Source organism: Phymastichus coffea, unplaced genomic scaffold, assembly GCF_024137745.1.
Source record: "Phymastichus coffea isolate CEN01 unplaced genomic scaffold, Cenicafe_Pcof_1.1 PCOF00061, whole genome shotgun sequence".
Lineage (NCBI taxonomy): Eukaryota > Metazoa > Arthropoda > Insecta > Hymenoptera > Eulophidae > Phymastichus > Phymastichus coffea.
In genome coordinates this window covers 5,090-23,129 of record NW_026706872.1, presented here as the reverse complement: position 1 = coordinate 23,129, position 18,040 = coordinate 5,090, and the positions used below count along the sequence as shown (strand labels likewise).

The 18,040-nt window shown below is 39.2% G+C and overlaps 1 protein-coding gene across 1 annotated transcript in view; it reads left to right on the top strand.

Moving 5' to 3' along the window:
- Positions 1-17,210, top strand: part of LOC131666857 (RNA-binding protein Musashi homolog Rbp6-like) — a gene marked incomplete at its 3' end in the record, with an annotated part of 389,695 nt that extends 372,485 nt beyond the window's left edge. The window contains exon 8 of the mRNA XM_058939856.1: positions 17,118-17,210. Coding sequence (XP_058795839.1) covers positions 17,118-17,210 — 93 coding nt within the window. The remainder of the gene's footprint in view (positions 1-17,117) is intronic.
- Between the last annotated feature and the right edge of the window lie 830 nt (positions 17,211-18,040).

Here is an 18,040-nt window from a genome sequence, read left to right as displayed (position 1 = left end):
TCACGCAGACGAAAGTTGTACGCGCGATTTTCTCTCCGATCGTAAAATTGAAAAATAACTCAATCCTAAGAGCGCAGCGACTTGTAAAATGTCTGAGCCGTTAAACTTCTTTTTTTTCTTTCACGCTTGATCAGTATCGTCACTTTTCTCTTTATGCGAATCTAACAGGCTGCGCTGCTATAAGTGTTCGAAAGATTGCTCAAATTGTTATAACATCTCTCGTTTTCTTTCTTTTTCTCTTTCACTTTTATTGTCAATTTCAGCGACGTATTTTGCCTTCGACTATGCAACCATTTCGTTTGCCTTGTATTTTTAGCTCGCGATAATCTCTCCGGTTTTATTCTCTATTTTCGTTGTCGTCGCGCGAGGTGAGAGATGGGTAATGCCGTCCGCGATAGGATGGATGGGAGTTGCATTGCAAAGAAGCGGCTTTTCATTTTTGCGAGACTTATCGAGAATATACGCGCGCCGCCACGTACAACTGCATTTGATTCTCTTTAGAAACGTGAAATGCTTTCTGGATTAATTGTGCGCAGTAGCGCGATGATGAATGCAGAAAAAGTAAAGTAACAAAGACAACTGTTTTAATAAATTCGAATCCTAACCACAATTTCAATTACAAAGCTCTTCCACATGAAAATATTTTCGACATAGTGAACAATTACAACAAAGCATTTTCTTTGGAAGTGAAACAAACGTAAATTTTTGCTTCAATGTTTCAATGCGTCGTCCTACATTCTGTATATTCAAATCAAAAGCAAACGATTCACGCACGACAGCCATCAATAAAATTATGATGCGAAGAGAGGGGAGAGGGCTGTGCAGTCACTTCAATAATTAAAGCGCGTGTATTCAATAAATTCCGAACTCGAGTTTCGCTTTGAAAACTATAAATGAGAGGGTGTTGTTTGCATAATGAGGCGACTCGAAAAATCATCAACATTATTTCTGCGAAGACAAATTTGCATTTGAGCATGAACGTGCGTTTTCGAGTCATGGGTCGCGACGGGAGCGAAATTAGCGACTACGCAGTGACTTTAACGAGCTTTAATCTCCACACCTTTCTCTCCCTTCCTCTCTCTTTTCTACTGCCGAAACTTAATGAGAGAGCCTTTTACCACGGAGTCTTATCGATTTCATGAAGAAGAGGAATAGGGAGGGGGAAGAACAGCCATTAAACTATGAACTTACGCGTAATTCTTTCTCTCTCTCTCTCTCTCTCCTCTCTCTTTATAACGTTGAATCATCGTATTCGGGGCTATCGTATCAACGATACTTGATTCCTTCAGCGAGTCAGCTTTCGGGATCGAGCATTTTTTCCGGATCGTTGCCTGATGATAAGTCATCTTGTTTGTCCGTAATGAATGCCGTGGCCTTGCCTACAGTTCGACATGCAATCAACTCTCTCTCTCTCTCTCTCTCTCTCTCTCTCTCTCGCTGTCTCTCTTCGTCCCTATTCTAAAATTGCATTGAATCCACTTTTTGTATTGAAAAGCTCATTGTTTTGGTTTTGATGTCATTGACGTCATCATTGTGTGGACAAAGATTAATCATCAGTTAAATTCTCTTGAGATCTTATTATGGTATCACGATAAAATAATATATAGCCGAAATATAAACATTTAGAACATTATGACTTTGTTTACTACGATATATATAAAATTACCGTTAATTAATTGCACACTCAATGCGATTTCTTAAAACAAATTCGAGCGAACGTAAAGTAGTCTTTGGTGCGGCCGATGTACTTATTAAGCAAGCGGATTCGCGCAACCTTTCGTCTTTCTCACTCTTTCACGAAGCGTTTCGGGATTAGTTCATTATCTTGGTAGATTTCCAAGCGGATAAAGTTAATTACTTTGCGCGTGAAATCTCTTCCATTCGCCCCTCTCACCCCTACCTACACGAAAGCGAAAGGGTGAATGAAAAAGAATCGCTTGAAGAGTGTTGCACAAGATATAGACGTTGACACGTGCCTTGCCAAGCATCGCGCATGAAAGCAGCTCTCTTATGAATCTTTTATAAATGCTGTCTACTACTCGGAGATAAGCTATATTAGAATTGTGTGTACAGGATGTTGCGATGCATTTAATTGATTACCAGATCAGCTTGATGTTTCCGTTTCTTTATTGGCTTTGTAAAATAAAATTTCATTCGAAAGTTTGTGGATTACAACTAAACAGACTATTTTTTACATGCAAATATTTTATTGGCAGATAAATATACTTTGAAATGAAATCATCCAACTGCCGTAGAAAGTTGAAAATTGAAAAGAATTGAACAGAATTGAAAAGACAAGCGTACGTTCGCAGTAAACATGATTGGCAGTCGAAGATTGTAAAAGAAAAACGAAGCATCGAGCTAAAAAAATAAATGAGCACTGAAAAACAAGTAAACTTTCGAGAGCTATGTATACGGCGAATCGTCGCCAACTCGATAAAATCCCAGCTGTTTGCGTAAAATCGCTTTTCAATGTGGCGCTCTCTCTTTCGCTCTTTCTCGCACTTGCAATGGGTAGAAGAAAAAAATACTCGCTTTCTTCCCCTTTTTCGCCAAGCGAAATTCAGATACAACCTCGTGCGCTCGCACGCTGGGGTGACAAACGGCTAAAATACAGAAGTAGGTCAACCCCCGCCAGCTAACGTAGCTTGCACGCGCGCGCGCGCGCACGCACACATACATACACACAGACATGAGGTTGCACCCTCGATTCTTTCTATCCTTTCCTCTCCTACAATAAGAGATTCTGTGTTCTGTGCAAGCCTCTTCTTTTCTTTTTTTCGTATACGAGAGAAATTTCCTTCGACGTACGCGTCGCCTTTTGTTTCGCCTTTTCTCTCTTCTGCACTTCTAAGGTAATGACTATTCGAAATCTCGGCAACTGCATTAAAGTTTCGCGAGGTGAAGCGAGGAAAGTCTCTCTCTCTCTCTTCCATTCGAACGTTAACTTCGTCGAGCGAGCGGGCGATTTTCATTTGCCTCGGCTCCGTTTTTCGAGAGGCAGGGGGAGGCGCGAGAGCGCTTTTGTTTCACGGGTGCTCTTCATTTCGTTCGTTCGTTCGTTCAATGTGAATTCTATTACAGCTATGAGAAGTGCTGCATACACATAAGACCCACCTGAGAAAGCGTTCGTTGCTGATAAATCATCGTGGGGAACGAGAGGGAAAACAATTTACGTACGCTTTATATAAAGCGGAAATTCGTTCAATTAAATTTTAATAATCACTAAAATGAAATATAGCAAGCCAGTCAGTCGATACTGAAATTTTATGCAAATAAATTAAGCGCACGCGCGCACAGTTCGTTATCTCGAATACGTATACTTTTCTTTTTTTTACAAAACTAAAATGCTCCCGACCTTTAGTGCTATTTTTTTTTATTAATGCTGCATAAATTCGGGGGTCGAGGTTCGGCGAGCCGCGATAGCGGCGTAAAGCTCCTCGTCATTCATAGATTAGTCGATACTGTGCGAGCGAGCGTACGAGTACCCATCGTAAATCCTGGTATTTAGAAGTCGCCACTGCTGCCCGTTACCCGTCCTATCGTTATTTATTTGCCAACGGTCAAGCGCGCACAGTCTAGTAGATTTTCTACTTGATTGTTCTTTTTTTCTGTCGAAAAACAAAACAGTTATTGATCGTATCGACCTTTAAAGCCGACGAACGGTCCGTTGCAAGCTCCTCGCAATAAACATCGCACGTCAATAACTTTCATTCGGTCGTGTGTGTAAGGCTAAAATAAACAAGCAAGACTCCGCAAAAACCGACTACTTAGTGGCAGAGTATGAATATGAGTACGGCATGCAGATTGTGTAGAATGCATCAAATTAAAGGCAATGCCAAAGGGACATCAAGCAACCACTAATTAGTGCTAATGCGCCCGCAAAAAAGCAGAGCGCGGTTATAGAGCTTCTTTTTGCTCATCTGCATTTAATCTCGACATTGCGACCGACGCGCGAGTATCTCTCTCACTCTCAAAGTCAACGGAGATTTGGTTATGCTATAGGCCTGGCAGTGGTACGCTCACTTTCATATAGCAGCAGCTAGCTCTCCCTACATTCACGTTGTCGAATCACCGAGACCATAAAGCGTGAATTACTGCTTATGGCAGTTCCATCTCTCCTTGTGTATACTCGTTCGCCCTTCACAAGCCTCCCTCTCTCATTCTCTCTCTCACTCTCTCTCACTCTCTTACAGTAAACATCGTAGAGCACGTGCTTCTAAAGCTATGATGCGCATTGAGTATACTCTGCATAATGGGCAAGTGGCTTGCTTTTGTCGGCTATTGTTTAGAGTTCGTCATTCGCAACGCGTGGTTTACAGCTCTGCGACGTTGACTCGCTAAAGCTCCCTTTAAACCACTATACTGTTATAATTCGTCACTGGTTTGTCAGGTTCATCTATAGATCGGCCCGTGTTCACGCTAAACTTGTCAAATAGTTGGTTAAAGCACGAGAGTGTAAATTGAGTTATTGGGTTATTCAATTGGATCAAGCCGAATCGTGACGTGTCTTTAAAATCACCCTGTCTAACGTTACATATAAATCAAGATTGTTTTCCCAGCGAGTAATTGCTCCTAGCAAAACCAAAGCTCGCATCGACGATTGGAGCATTCTGCTCTGTGCACCGAAGAATCTATTGGTAAGGCGAGCAGCCCAGCCAACCCCTTTGGATTACTATGGGAAATACTAGTTGCTGCTCAATAGCCTGTGTCGTACAATGGCCACCGCGATGAGTTTCCTGACATTCTTTCCTTCTCCCGTGTTAAGCGCGCTCCTGCTTATCCTTCGTACTGCGGTTGAGCAAACACCTGAGCACGCTAGTCAATGTGTGCTGTTGCGAGGGGAAGAGAAATCGCACGCGTCGTCCGACTCAGCTATTTATAATCGGCGAAACGACTCCTCTCATCGGCCTGTCGTCGCCCGCCGTCGTCTCTCTCCTTTGTGCGACTCGAGTATATGTCGTTGTTCTGTATAGTGCAGTGTGCTACGAGTCGCCGCCGTACCGTCCGTATAATTGCTTCACTGCTCTTTGTTACAACTCTCTCTCTCTCGCTCTTTGTCAGGCCGAATTCGTAAATAGAATTTCGCCTCGAGCTATAGCAGCACCGCCGCGTCAGTTTGAATTTCGAGTAGCTTAATTCGCACGCGCTCACCTAATTGCCAACCATACTGTATGAGCATTTCTCTATTTCGTACACTTCGATCTCGCAGACATAAATATATTATTCCGTTCTAATTCTGTTGCCTGTTCGTTATTTAGCTTTCTTTAATCAATTCCAGTCAGATGAAGTACCTAGCTATAACAGAATTCTTTGTAAAATCCCGCATGCCGAGATTAAAATTGTATGCACTACGCAGTAAAGGCATATATCAGTGATAGAGATAAAAAAGGAGCGGTGATGGGCGGTAAGCTTGCTTTTTTCCAGAAACAAAAAACAGGCAGCGCGCGAGCAAAAGGGCGATAATGTAGATCAAAGAAAAAGCGCTAAAATAGATGACGACGACGACGAAGATAATAATGATAATGATGATGACGATGATGCGCGTAACGCCACGTGTACAAGCAGCCTCACTTTTGAGCCTGCAAAGATCGCGCTTGTTTGACATCGCACGATCGATGGGTAGTCTTTTACCCTGTAAAGTCAAAAAGGGATAGTGAACAATTACAAGGCACAAGTCAATCGTGCACGTACATAAGCTTATAAGCTTTTGATTCAAAAAAATTCATATCCGTTTTTGTTCCATGCGCGGTTGCTTCAATCACATAGTGAAGAAAGTATTTTAGCACGAGCAACGACATTGTTGCGAAAATGAATATAAGCTTCTCGTAGCAGACAAATTGGGTACTCCCAGAGTACTTGGATGAACTCGCAATCAGTCGCAGTATCTCTAATTAACGAAATCGCCGAGTCACCTTATCTACTATTAGCTCGCCGAGTCAAAGAGCAGCAGTCTTAAAGTGACAAGACCCACAAGGGCCGGTAACGAGTTTCCGATTTCGAAATGCGCGGTGTAACTTTGAAATAATCGGAAAGCTGAGCTCGGCGCAAGGCGTTTCGGCCACGGCCAAGGAACACTGCGATTCCCCGAGTAATCCAGCAAAGTCGCAACTCAAACAGTTTAAGTCAAGATAGTGCTAGTGCGGACTTGGCCACTCTCTGACGACGTAATGGAGTGGATTTGGAGGGGGCACACGTACGAGAGAGAGGGTCTACGAGTGTGGTATGTGGATGTGGGGTGGTTTGAAAACTTTTGGGAAATTGAATGAAAGTTACGATGTTCCGATGATATTAAGATGTGCGTTCGTGGTTTTTCTAAAGGGTCGGATAATCGTATGGTTTTAGTGCGTACTTATATACTTTTATCCAGATATTTGCTTTTTGTACTTTATTTGAAATTATATTTTAAACTGACACATTAATTAGATTTCCATTTTTTTATGTGAATAATTCATAAGGATGGTACGTCAATTTTATATGCTATATATTAGATACAAGCTGTTGGTATCGTGCAATAAATATAATAATTACATTCGTTCAATTGATACATAGCATGAAACAAATAATTATACTGCTCCATTTTCAAAAATTCATTTGATTAATTACACTCAACTTCGTCTTTCTCTTGCTGACATTTCAATATAGATAATTAATACATTTTGCTAATCAACTTACATACATCATATAAATACCGTGTACATTTTATTTCAAAGTGCAAAGCCGACGATGAATACTCGCGGAAATGACGTAACAAAATACGAGTGAATGGAATTGCTGCTCGTAATTTGTATACCCCCTCTCTTTATGTGTCTGTTGATTGAATATTGAATTCAAATGAGGTTCATAGGTGCCAAAAGAGAAAGAGAGAAAATTATTTGTCCCCGAATGTGCCAAATGTCCTTGCCAGTAAAGCAATGCAACGACGGCTTCTGCCAAAATCTTCTTCGGCATTGTAACGACCGATTCTTGCGGATACACACATAAATAAACACATATACGCGCTTGCGTGTATATATATACGGCAATGAGTAAGTTTGATTGGCTTTGTAGAGGGTAATAGAAGATCAAATATTTTTACGTCGGTTTACTCGATTCACAATTTTTAATGTTTTGGCAAATTGATAAAAAAGTAGCAATAGTTCTATTAACGTTCCTATAATTGATATCTTTTTCATCGGTACTCACGGATTTACAAAAATAAAATCACATTCACGTGATATTGCGAGCGTCAAAAGAGTCGGAAATGTTTCGTTAAAAATCACGATTAAACATTTAATGGTGAGAAACAATACGAGAAACTGTGAGAAATGACAAAAAGTGTCGATTTTGAAACAGGATGCATTTTTCCCTTTGGCCACAATTCCTTTTTCTCTTTAAAGTATTCCTCTCGTCACTCGTACTTTCGAGTAGCGCGTAAGGCTTTGTACAAGCAGCAAGCAGATGCACGAAGTTATACTGAGCGAGAGAGAAAAAGAAAAGAGTAGTATAGTGGAGGGTTGCGCGTGTCTAAAAAAGAAAAGGGCGCGAGCAAGAAGCGACCGGTTTCTTATAGCGCTTTGAAGTCGTCGTTGAATATCCATTGTTTATGGTACAACGACTGTTAAAAATTCGCGCGCCTGGCGAAATGATGTACACGCAGTTTCCGCAACGAAGGTCGTTGAGGGAAAAAGACCATAAAACACTAGGTTACTTCCACTTACGAATGCGACCTTGGCTAGACAAGTTGGCCTTACAGACAGAATGCGCAAAAAGAATTGCGATTTTTATCGGCTGTAAAATATGTTCTACACTTTTTCGTTCTGGTAAACTTTTCCTTTGTACTTTGCGTGTTTTAGAACCAAATCAATCGTGATAATCAAAGCCCTACAGTAGCGTGTGATGTTTGTTGCTCGTTGCGGTTACGTGTGCTGCGATCTAAACTTTGTGTAACAGGTCTTGTAAACTTGTATAACACTTTCCTTATTGATTCTATAAAATTATTATTATTATTATTATTATTATTATTATTATTATTATTATTATTATTATTATTATTATTATTATTATTATTGTTGTTGTTGTTGTTGTTATTATTATGACTATTATTTATTGTCTTTAAATACAGTGTATTTACAAAGTTTTTAGCAGAGATAAACAAGTTACCTGTATGTAAGACTATCATAACAAAATAAACGAAAATATAAGTTACGAATTTCTATTTATATCAATAACTAAAAATGGAGATAGCAATATGAAGCTAAATAAATTAAATATCTTTATTTCGTATAATCTTAAATTCGTTCATGAGGATATCCATATTATTGTGAAACCTTGTTTTTTAATTTTATACTGCTTAATTGTTTAATGTTTATATTTCTCATTCTCATGTTAAATTTCTTGAAAATTTTACTAGCGATGTAGTGACACCTCTGCTGGACTAATGTTTTATTAACAGCAGGTATGATTATTTTATGTCTAGATTTGCTTTCCGATCTGGTATATTTTATTACTAGGTTATTGCAATTCTCTTTTATCGTCCCTAATAAGAAGTGCTCTTTTATTGTAAAAGGAATCGTTAAGTTATTTACTTTTTCATACAGCACGTTTATTAACTTATTTTGTACTTTCTGAATATTGCTCAAAGTGTTACTACAAGCTCCTGCCCAAGCAACAGTGCATCGTAAATTGTCCTTAATCTTTTATGTCCAAGAATTACTCATTTGCCATATAACATATATAATATACTCTATATTATATATGTATATATATATATATATATATATATATATATATATATATATATATATATATATATATATATATATATATATAATATATCATGATGTATGCCAAATATCGTACATAAAGTTTTTTGAATATTCAACGATAAACAGTTCTGTCCAAGACAATTACTGCTAAGTATTCTCAATGCTTATGATCATTATATCATCAGGATAGGAGGTCATCTGATTATCTCGGAAAAGCCTAAGTAAATCATTGATATATACTATGAATAATAATGATCCAAGAATAATAATTTGTACTCCAAGCTTCACTATTGTATCACTGTTCAAGTTGTGGAAATAAATTCCAAAATAAACTTAGCTTTTGTTATGTAGGTAAATTTTTAATTTGTTTTTCTTTTCAAAAATATACATTTGATGAAAAAAAACTTCGTTAGTAAAACGAGTCTTCTTAAAAGCATTTTCTTTATTCCGGATATTATTTTAGTTACATTCAGCCCATTGAAAAGTATCGTTTCGACACCAACGAATGAAAAATAGTCCTCCTCCGAAGCGAGTTTAGCTAGCTTGTAATAAATGACGGTTCGCCGGGAGTATCCCAGAAAGATCAGCCCCCACTGCCGAGCCACTACCGCATCTACGCTGCTACTTTCGGCACGCACGAGGCGCTATGCCGCGTGGGAAAAAGAGAGAGAACAAATCGAAGCAGAGATGAAAGGGGTTACAAGGGATTTAAATGCGGTTGAAAAGAATTTTCGATAAAAATACTCACGCATATAAGCTATTTTATTTAATTTTCAGCACGTTGATGGCTGTAGATATATAATTTAGCTTCTTGACAAGAAGACAAAGTAATAATATTAAACAGTCATTTCGTCGTCGCGCATACGTATATTCCACGTAAAATTTGAAAAGATTGGTTTTTGAAAAGCTGTGTTACAAAAATGAAATATTCATAAACGCATTTCGCAAATAAATTCTCCATCGGTCCACACCATATCGCGGCCAGTAATAAATTTTCGCTTTTATCATCACTTGACTCATCCATCCATCATTGTTGTACCGGCAGCGATCGGCTCCCGCGTATACATTCATATAGCCCTCATCGAATATTCGATTTCTCTCTCTCTCACATACACACACACGCGCGCGCTTTTGCATCGAAGGAGAAAGGGATGTAAATTTATCTTGGAATAATGAAAATGTTTCGTCGCACCCCTTGCGAACGTAGAGATTACCCGAAGGAAGGAAAAGGGCAAATCGACAGACTGAAAGGAAAAGACATATCGCTGGTGAGAGATCGACCAAAGCTGCGAGAGAAATGACGAGAAAGAGGAAAGAGAGAGAGAGAGAGAGAGAGAGGGAGAGTAAATGCGAGCAAATAGAAAGGAATGACGTGGAGTGTGAACAAGGGAGAGAAAAAAAAGAAAAAAATGGCCATTTCAAAAATCGAGAGGTGCGTTTTTCATGTGTGCACGATGTGTCAGACGTTAAGGGAATTGAGGTTTTTGGTTTTTGTTTACTGTTCATTTCTGACTGAGAGCATTCTTTGTTCGATAAGCACTTTCTTCTTTCAAAAGAACAATTCTATGATACTAATCTTTTTATCATGTTACAGTGATTATTATTGATTTTCTAAAGTACTGTGAATTTTTTCTATAAATAAAGTATTGAACTACCTCAATATTACTTTAAAAAAAACTTTCTGAACGCCTTGTAATCAATGCTGATGAAAAGAGCATGTTCAATAACGGAGCTATGAAAAATATCTTACCAATTCTTACGAGAACCAAAAGGGAAAGAAGAACCACCCCGATTGAAAAAGAGAAAGAGGTATATAAAGAGCAAAAGGGGATTCGCAAGAGGGAAAGCCGACTGCCTACTGTTCAAAGAGTTTCTTTAGAGAGCGAACGGAGGGTGGAAAGTGCGCTCGTGCGCAGAGTTCTTATGCGCGGTTTTCGGCTATCTAAGGACGAAGAAGAGAAAAAAGGGGTGAAAGTCGAGAGAGATTATTTCTCGCTGGAGAAACGTCGCGTAGAAAAGGAACAAAGCTGACGACACCCGTAGAGCCTATAAGATTCTCAGCCCTATTTCAAATGATAAGCGTTTTGGTTATTTAGAAATAGAAGTTTAATACGCATCAGTTTAACGATATACTGCAGGTTAGTTTAGTTAGTGACCTAATTAAGTTGATCGAATTAACAAATTGATTGACGGATGTCAGGGAATTACACTGCTACTCTCCCTCTTCAGTTTCTGTCGACTCACGCGCGCGGATAAAAGGGAAATTAGTTTCGTACTTCTAAATGTAATTTCCCGAGAGCTTTTTATACGGGCGTTTTGCCCGGCGGTCTTATTGATTCGTCGCCAGTGGTGAGGGTTCCTCTGGAGGAATTTAGCACCGAGTTTGCTCTCGGCCAATTTTAAATCTGTACGACCTGTCAAGGCATCCTCGTACAATAAAAGCTCTATTTTTCTCGCATAGATTATTTATCGGGAACCAACTTTGATGAAACGACTGTGTGGCGTTAACTCATTCGAAACATTTATGTTTCTCAAACAAAGTTGCCATGTTGTTTAGAATAACAGATTAATAACAGATTGGCCAGTGACGTGGCTTACCGCTCTATTATTATAAGCAACTCAATCTTCAATCTGCGCAATGGAGAAGCGGAAAATTCATCTTATGCAATAATGAAGTGTAGAGAAGTCACGTGAATATATCAGCTTGAGCTCACCCGGAGAAGGAAAAAAACGGTGGCATCAATTTGGCAACAACTCAAAAAGTTTGGCCCTTTGGGCAATATAAATTTTTAAGAGGAGCCGCTCGCGCGCAAACACGAGAGTGCGCCTGACTTGGCCGCGTCAAATTATAAAACTTTCACGGCGTTACTCAATCCCGCTTGCAACGTCGATTTGATTTGAGCTCTTCTCTCCATTATCTTCTTCTTCTTGCCTTCTACCATCACCACGCGAGGGATGAAGCTCTATTTATACAAAGAAGATGCTCACGTGAAGAAATTTTAATTTAAGAGCGCGCGGCTATTCGGGAAGTAACGACGACGTCGTGCCGATAAAAGGATATACTTCGTATTAAGTTTCGCGAGAAGCTAAAGTTTTTTTTCTTTGTTCGGCGCGATATTGACTTGCTAAAAATTAAAATAGTTTGCGACAATGTAGAAGAAAGAAGAGAGGGTCCACGTAAATAAAGGCCTAGCTGCTTGTAAAATTGTAACGGGCTTCCGGTATTTACATAATGCCACGGGATAATAAGTGAAACTTAGTGAAAGAGAGTTTCCGTTACCGTTGGCCAACGCTCGCCTTTTATATGCTGCCGACGCTCTTATCTCCGCTAACGACCGAAGCGTTCTGGCTACACCCTCGTTTCTTCCTTTTCTCTCTCCCTCTCTCTCTTCCCAAGCTTGGTCGCGCTGCTCTAGCTTTGCTCTATACCAACGGCTACTACATACGTTCCAAGCTTGACAGCGCTTTTTTTGTAAGCTGCCGCCGTCCCTTTTGGAAGTGTTCTCTTATATGATTGCCCGAGCTACAATGCGATTTACTTTGATTCGTTCCTAGCTAAATCTTCTTTATTCACGATGAGACAAAATTTGATGCACCATTTGACAAATGAGAAATATTTTGCCAACTGCTCATCAATATTTACTCAGTGTGTTCTCATTGAAGCTTGATATTACTACTGAATTTTCAATCCTTCATTCTAATCAATTTCATTCAATCAATTTAAGTTGTAGAACAAACCCAAAAAGCTCAAATAACCACGAGAACATTTCTTTGTTTAAAATTTACAAGCTTATCGCTTACGTTTAACTGACCTCGGAGTATACTATCCAACTGCATATATAGCGCTCGTCAATTTTTTCTCCCGACGGAGTAGAGAAAAGATCGAAGTTGTCGTGGCTTATATCTAAATTGTATCGGGGCGAGCGAGCGCGCGCTTGGCATCCTGCCGTTTCGAAAGAGGCCTTCCGTGACTTAGCTCCGCCACTTAGTCTGTCTAAGCTCTTGCGCAGGGTAACGTCTCGCATACCAAGTGGCCGAATCCAAGCGAGAGTGAGTGAGGGCTCGACAAGAGAGTTCGGAGCGGATTCCCTTTGACGCACCTTTTTTTCCCGCAAGAGAGCAGTTTCCTGACTGACTAATTGAATCGCTTTTCTGCGAGATTGCATGCTTTTATTCTTATTCTTTTTCCTCTTCATTTGAACATTTGTTTTTTCTTTTCCACGTAATATTTAAATAGAGGCATTTATGAAAATAAAAATGACGAATTCATAAGACTGTTGTTCGTAGGTCACCAAATAGAATTATATTTTTTTAACGCAACCCGACCCTAAGAAACTACAAACTAGATCTGTGAGCGCTTAAAATGATCGTTACAATGTCAAATGTATTTTGATAATTATTCCCTCCCCTTTCAAAAACAGTATAAACGAATCTGAAGCAATCCGTGTATGTAAAAAACTTTTTCTTCTGTGTATATTTTCTCTCTTTATTGTCGTTGTGCATTGCCTTCGACCTACCTTTCATTTGAATTAATGTAGATTCGCAATGATTAAAGAAAAGCGCGAAAGAAAAAGAACACTTTTATGTGGAAGTGTTGACCTTATTCTTGTTTTATTTACGCATTTTAAACGTGTGAACGCAAACACGAAATTTGAATGTGAGTTCATATAGAACGTGCGTGGGAGGGGAGAACGAACCGAGTGCTGAAGAGTTGCGAGAGGCCGGTAAGATACGTAATTGCTCGGGAATTTAACGGTGGGAACGTGTCGCTTTAACGGCCAATAACAAAGTCAAAATGAATCGTAAAACGCTCTGAAGAGTAAAAAACATTTTGGAACTCACTTGCAAGTGCATTCTCCAGACACTATTATTATTATTATTATTATTATTATTATTATTATTACTATAGGGATAGCAAAATTTTTTTTATCATAAATTTTATCTAAAATTAAGATACTCTATTTTTTCATCGTAAATAACTATAGTCAGATTTATTTACCAAATTAATTTGGCTCTCGATGGAAGCCTAATGACGAAACTTGACGTTATAATTAAATGATGTTTATCTGATGAAATAAGCACGATAAACAGGTAATACCCTCGAAAACTGCAACTTTTCTCTTGGAGCTTGGGTAGATCCTTATCATGGAATAAGCTATCCAATTATTCCCGTTCTCTTTCTCTAACCCCCGCAGGGCTTCGCGCGAGTGTTTATGCAGACAGAAGAGAACTTTTTCGGACTTTTGCTCATAGTACAATAAATACAGACGGATTAAACGGTTTACCAATTACGCCTATCCCAGCCGAGACGACTAGGGCAATTTGGTTTGATTATTTCGACGCTGCCTGTGTATACAAAAGCCTATGTATCGATTAACTTTAGCCATTCGGTGCGTGAACGATAGTCAAAGTTTTTGTCGAACGAATGTACGTCGCTTTTTATATTGCCTTTTAATGGGTGCGTAGTATAACGCAAACAAATTAATAATAAATCAGTTTCCAAATGGAGATGTATTCATCTAATTTTTACGATGATCGCATTTTATTGTGAGTAGGTACACTCTTGCTGATTAGAGAACGAGAGTCACAGCGAACGTCTTGATTACGATTTCACGTGGCAGAGTGTGGCATTTGGTCGCGCTCTGTGATACGACTGCTGCGAAGAGGATTGAGAGGTCTAAGCTCTTCGCCCCATCACCGGAATTGCCTGCAGCTCTTTTTTCATTTCCTCAGTTTCTTTTTCTCTTTCTTTTATTTCGCCACAATATTCAGGCTAGCGGCCTCTTCTTTATTCTACAATTTTTTCCCCTAAACTCTGACGATTTTTCTTGGAATTAATTACGCAGCCACTGATTATCCTCTCTTTTTCTGTCTCGTACTCTCCTCGACTTTTCGCTTTCAACTTTGAAGCAATTAATTTCGTGTACTTTCTAAATCAAAAACTTTGCTCCTAGAGCCTCATCAAAAGTTGGCCAGCAGTAGCATCACGCACTTAAAACTTAGCCTCCCTCTCTCTACCATTCCTTAGGATTGCCTTAATCGATGCTTTTCTCTTTTTTTTTCTTGTTTTTCTCGAAACAAAATTCACGTTAGACTCCTTGTTTCGAGAGAGCGCGCGTGAGAGAGAAAGAAGGAATAGGGAGTTTCTTCCTTGCAAGTCATCCTGATTTTTCTTGGTGGAAGAATTCGCGTGCGAACGAACAAAGTCCGTATCCGACAAGCGAGAAGACAGAGAAGTTTTCGACGTGGAAGAGGGATGCTCTCCTTCCGTCATTGCGAATAGTTTTCTCTCGTCCCTTCTGTGAACGACAGCGGGGAATCAGAAAAAAGGGAAAAAAGAAACGAGACGAAAAGGAGATCAGCGAGAGAAAGAGAGAGAGAGAGAGAGAGAATGCCAAGGTGAAAAAGTCCCTTGAACGAGCGGGGCGTTACGAGTCGCGGCCTCGATTTTTCTTCTTTCCCTCGGCAAGCTGGGCTTATTCTTGCGCAACGCCGAGTGGATATCTTCTTCAACGTTTACTATCGATAATTATTCTTTTCTTGATATAAACGCGTTGAGTTCAATGTAAATTTTACTTACAATGGTAATAAGGCGACCAAATTATTCGAATTAAAGATCTATTTAGGTATGTGATGAAAAAAACTTTTATCGAAAAAAATCGAGTCGCAAAAATATTCGTTAGCTGAAGAATAGTGAACATATAAAAAACCAATTTTCTCGAAAAGCGGACCATTCGAATTCCCGTAAAAGCAAACAAAGCCTTTCACCGCATGCACGTAAAAATTCTTTTCCGTAAATATTGAGCGCTACTCTACGTACTGGAAAAAAAGCGAAAGGAAAAAAAGATATACGTCACTCGTAAAATCAAGCGGATTCACTCCGAGGCACGAAAAAGTTCCCCTTCCGGATTTTTTTTATCGCGGTAAACCTCTAGGTGAGAAAGGAAAAAGTGTAAGGATGATCAGTCGACAATACGGTCCTATCATAAAACTCGCAGTGCCTATAACGAGCACACATGTGATAATTGATGAACTTTATGATAATAACTGAAATGAGAATCTCTCACTTTCTTTCTATGCATTAAATTCTATGTTAATCACTCTACCATATTATTACCATCACAGTTCTTTTGTGCCTTGCTGCTTCGCTTCGATGCGGTATTTCACTAACGAATGGATTTTTTATTGAAAATATATTCAATGGTGAATTTATAAGCTTCATCGGTATGGAGAGTGTCTTTGACGCTTAATTTTCCATTGATGTTTCATTTATATTGTTCAATAGCTATAAATTACTTTTTAAATGGTCAGAACGTGTTCAATATAATTTTAGCCGTGCATTTGCTCCTAAGCTTTTATTCTGAAAATTATTTAATAATTACAAGGCTTGCGTATTTACGAAACTGTAATCTGATCGCTTTATTTTCCTGGGACTTGCGTATTTCGTTCGACAATTGCTGAAATGTTATACTTTCGCGAAACGTATAATTATTTTTCTTAATTAAAGGGCTTTTACTGTGAGTGCTTATCCGGGTTTTCCGCACACGTGGACATGGGAGTCGATTAAATCTTTTAGACTACATTTTTAAAACCAAATTAAAAGCTTGACTAGGTTGAAAAAAAGAAACTTGTGGTAGAAAAAAAGGTGTTCTTTTTATAAATTACGCTGAAATGGAAGCTAGATGGTGGTGGGTGAAGAGAAGCAAGTAGATAAACAATGCCAATGGCTTCCCATACCGTCCGCGAGAATTGGCTATTTGACAGCTGCAATGGTTGCTGGGCGACAGAACTCTGACCATTTATATTTTATCTTTTCCTCTTATCAATTTCTTTGAGCGGCTGTGTGCTCATGCCATTTTTCATCGGCATCGGGACGCCTCGCTTCCTCTCTCTCTCTCCCTTTCTCTGTCTCTCACTCTCTTCACGTAAGAGAGATAAGAAAGCGTTAAGCGAGTGACCATAGCAGAAGCAGCAACGGTGACAACAACGGCAACGACACGTTATTAATTGTTGTCGTTTGCGAGCGATGGAAATGAGCTCTCTGTGCAGCGTAGAAAAACAAGAGAGGAAAAGTTCTCCCTTTGTAGAGTCACAATGGAACCGATTTAATGGGTATATCTTGTCGAGAAATCGCCCACCAAGACTTCCCCTCACCCTAGTTCTTTTTCTTCTTCTGTTTCTTTTTTTATATCGTATACACTTTCCAACTTGGTAAATTAGTTTATTTGGGCTCTCTTTATCCGTTTTTGTTTTAGTCTACGGAGTTTTTTTCGTTACCGTCCTCGCAACGCCAATGGCATTTACATCTATACACTTTAGTCAATGAAATTCATCTTGTTAATGCATATTGGTTTGTTTCTCTCTTTACAGATGGTGACAAGGACAAAGAAAATATTCGTCGGCGGATTATCAGCGCCAACGACGCTGGAGGACGTCAAAAATTACTTCGAACAATTCGGCCCGGTAAGTCTCGATTCAATACATAATTAATTCCCGTACATAGTATTATGTCGCTCGAAGTAGCGTGCCAATAAACAAAACGGATCGGAAGAAAATAAGGAAATGAAGTAGCAATGAGGAGGTTCGTTAATAATTGAAGGGAGAGAATATCTGCCTATGTAGACGCGTATCGATATGAAGTTTCCACTCGACGTTTTGTCTCAGAATTTCATAATTCCGTTGAAATAATAACCATTCACGCTTTCTCTCTCTCTCTCTCTCTCTATCTGCAAACATCAGATAATTCAGTCGTGCTATTGGCACTATTTGCCTGCTCTCAAATCGATACTCTCCCTGGCTCGTCGAATATTCCGAACGTGATCAAAGATCCGTGCGTACATATTGTTCGTTAATATACATACCCGTGTTCTGACTAGCCTGCTCGTTACATCGCGCTGCTTGTTATAGAATTTGAAATTTCAGCTGATTATTGTTGATAGAGGACAGTTATGAACGAACGCAATGCTTTGATAATAATCGTATTATAGTACGCATAGGATTTATTAATCAGCGAATTCGCCCCAAGGATCATTATGATTATGTTGAAATGAGTGAGACTCTTGTCTGGAATAACAAATCAATGAAACCGTTTGCGTGCGAAATTGATTGAACCAATTTTTCGATAGCCGTGATATAATCGGATTGCGAATACATTAATATGACCATTCGGCTAATCGTGTTAATCGAACGAATTGTTGCTGATTCATCGTAACTCGCTGTTCTACGACAGAAATCGATGTAATCTGTCCGACAAAGATTATCATAAAACGAAAAGTATGTAACGATAATGGATA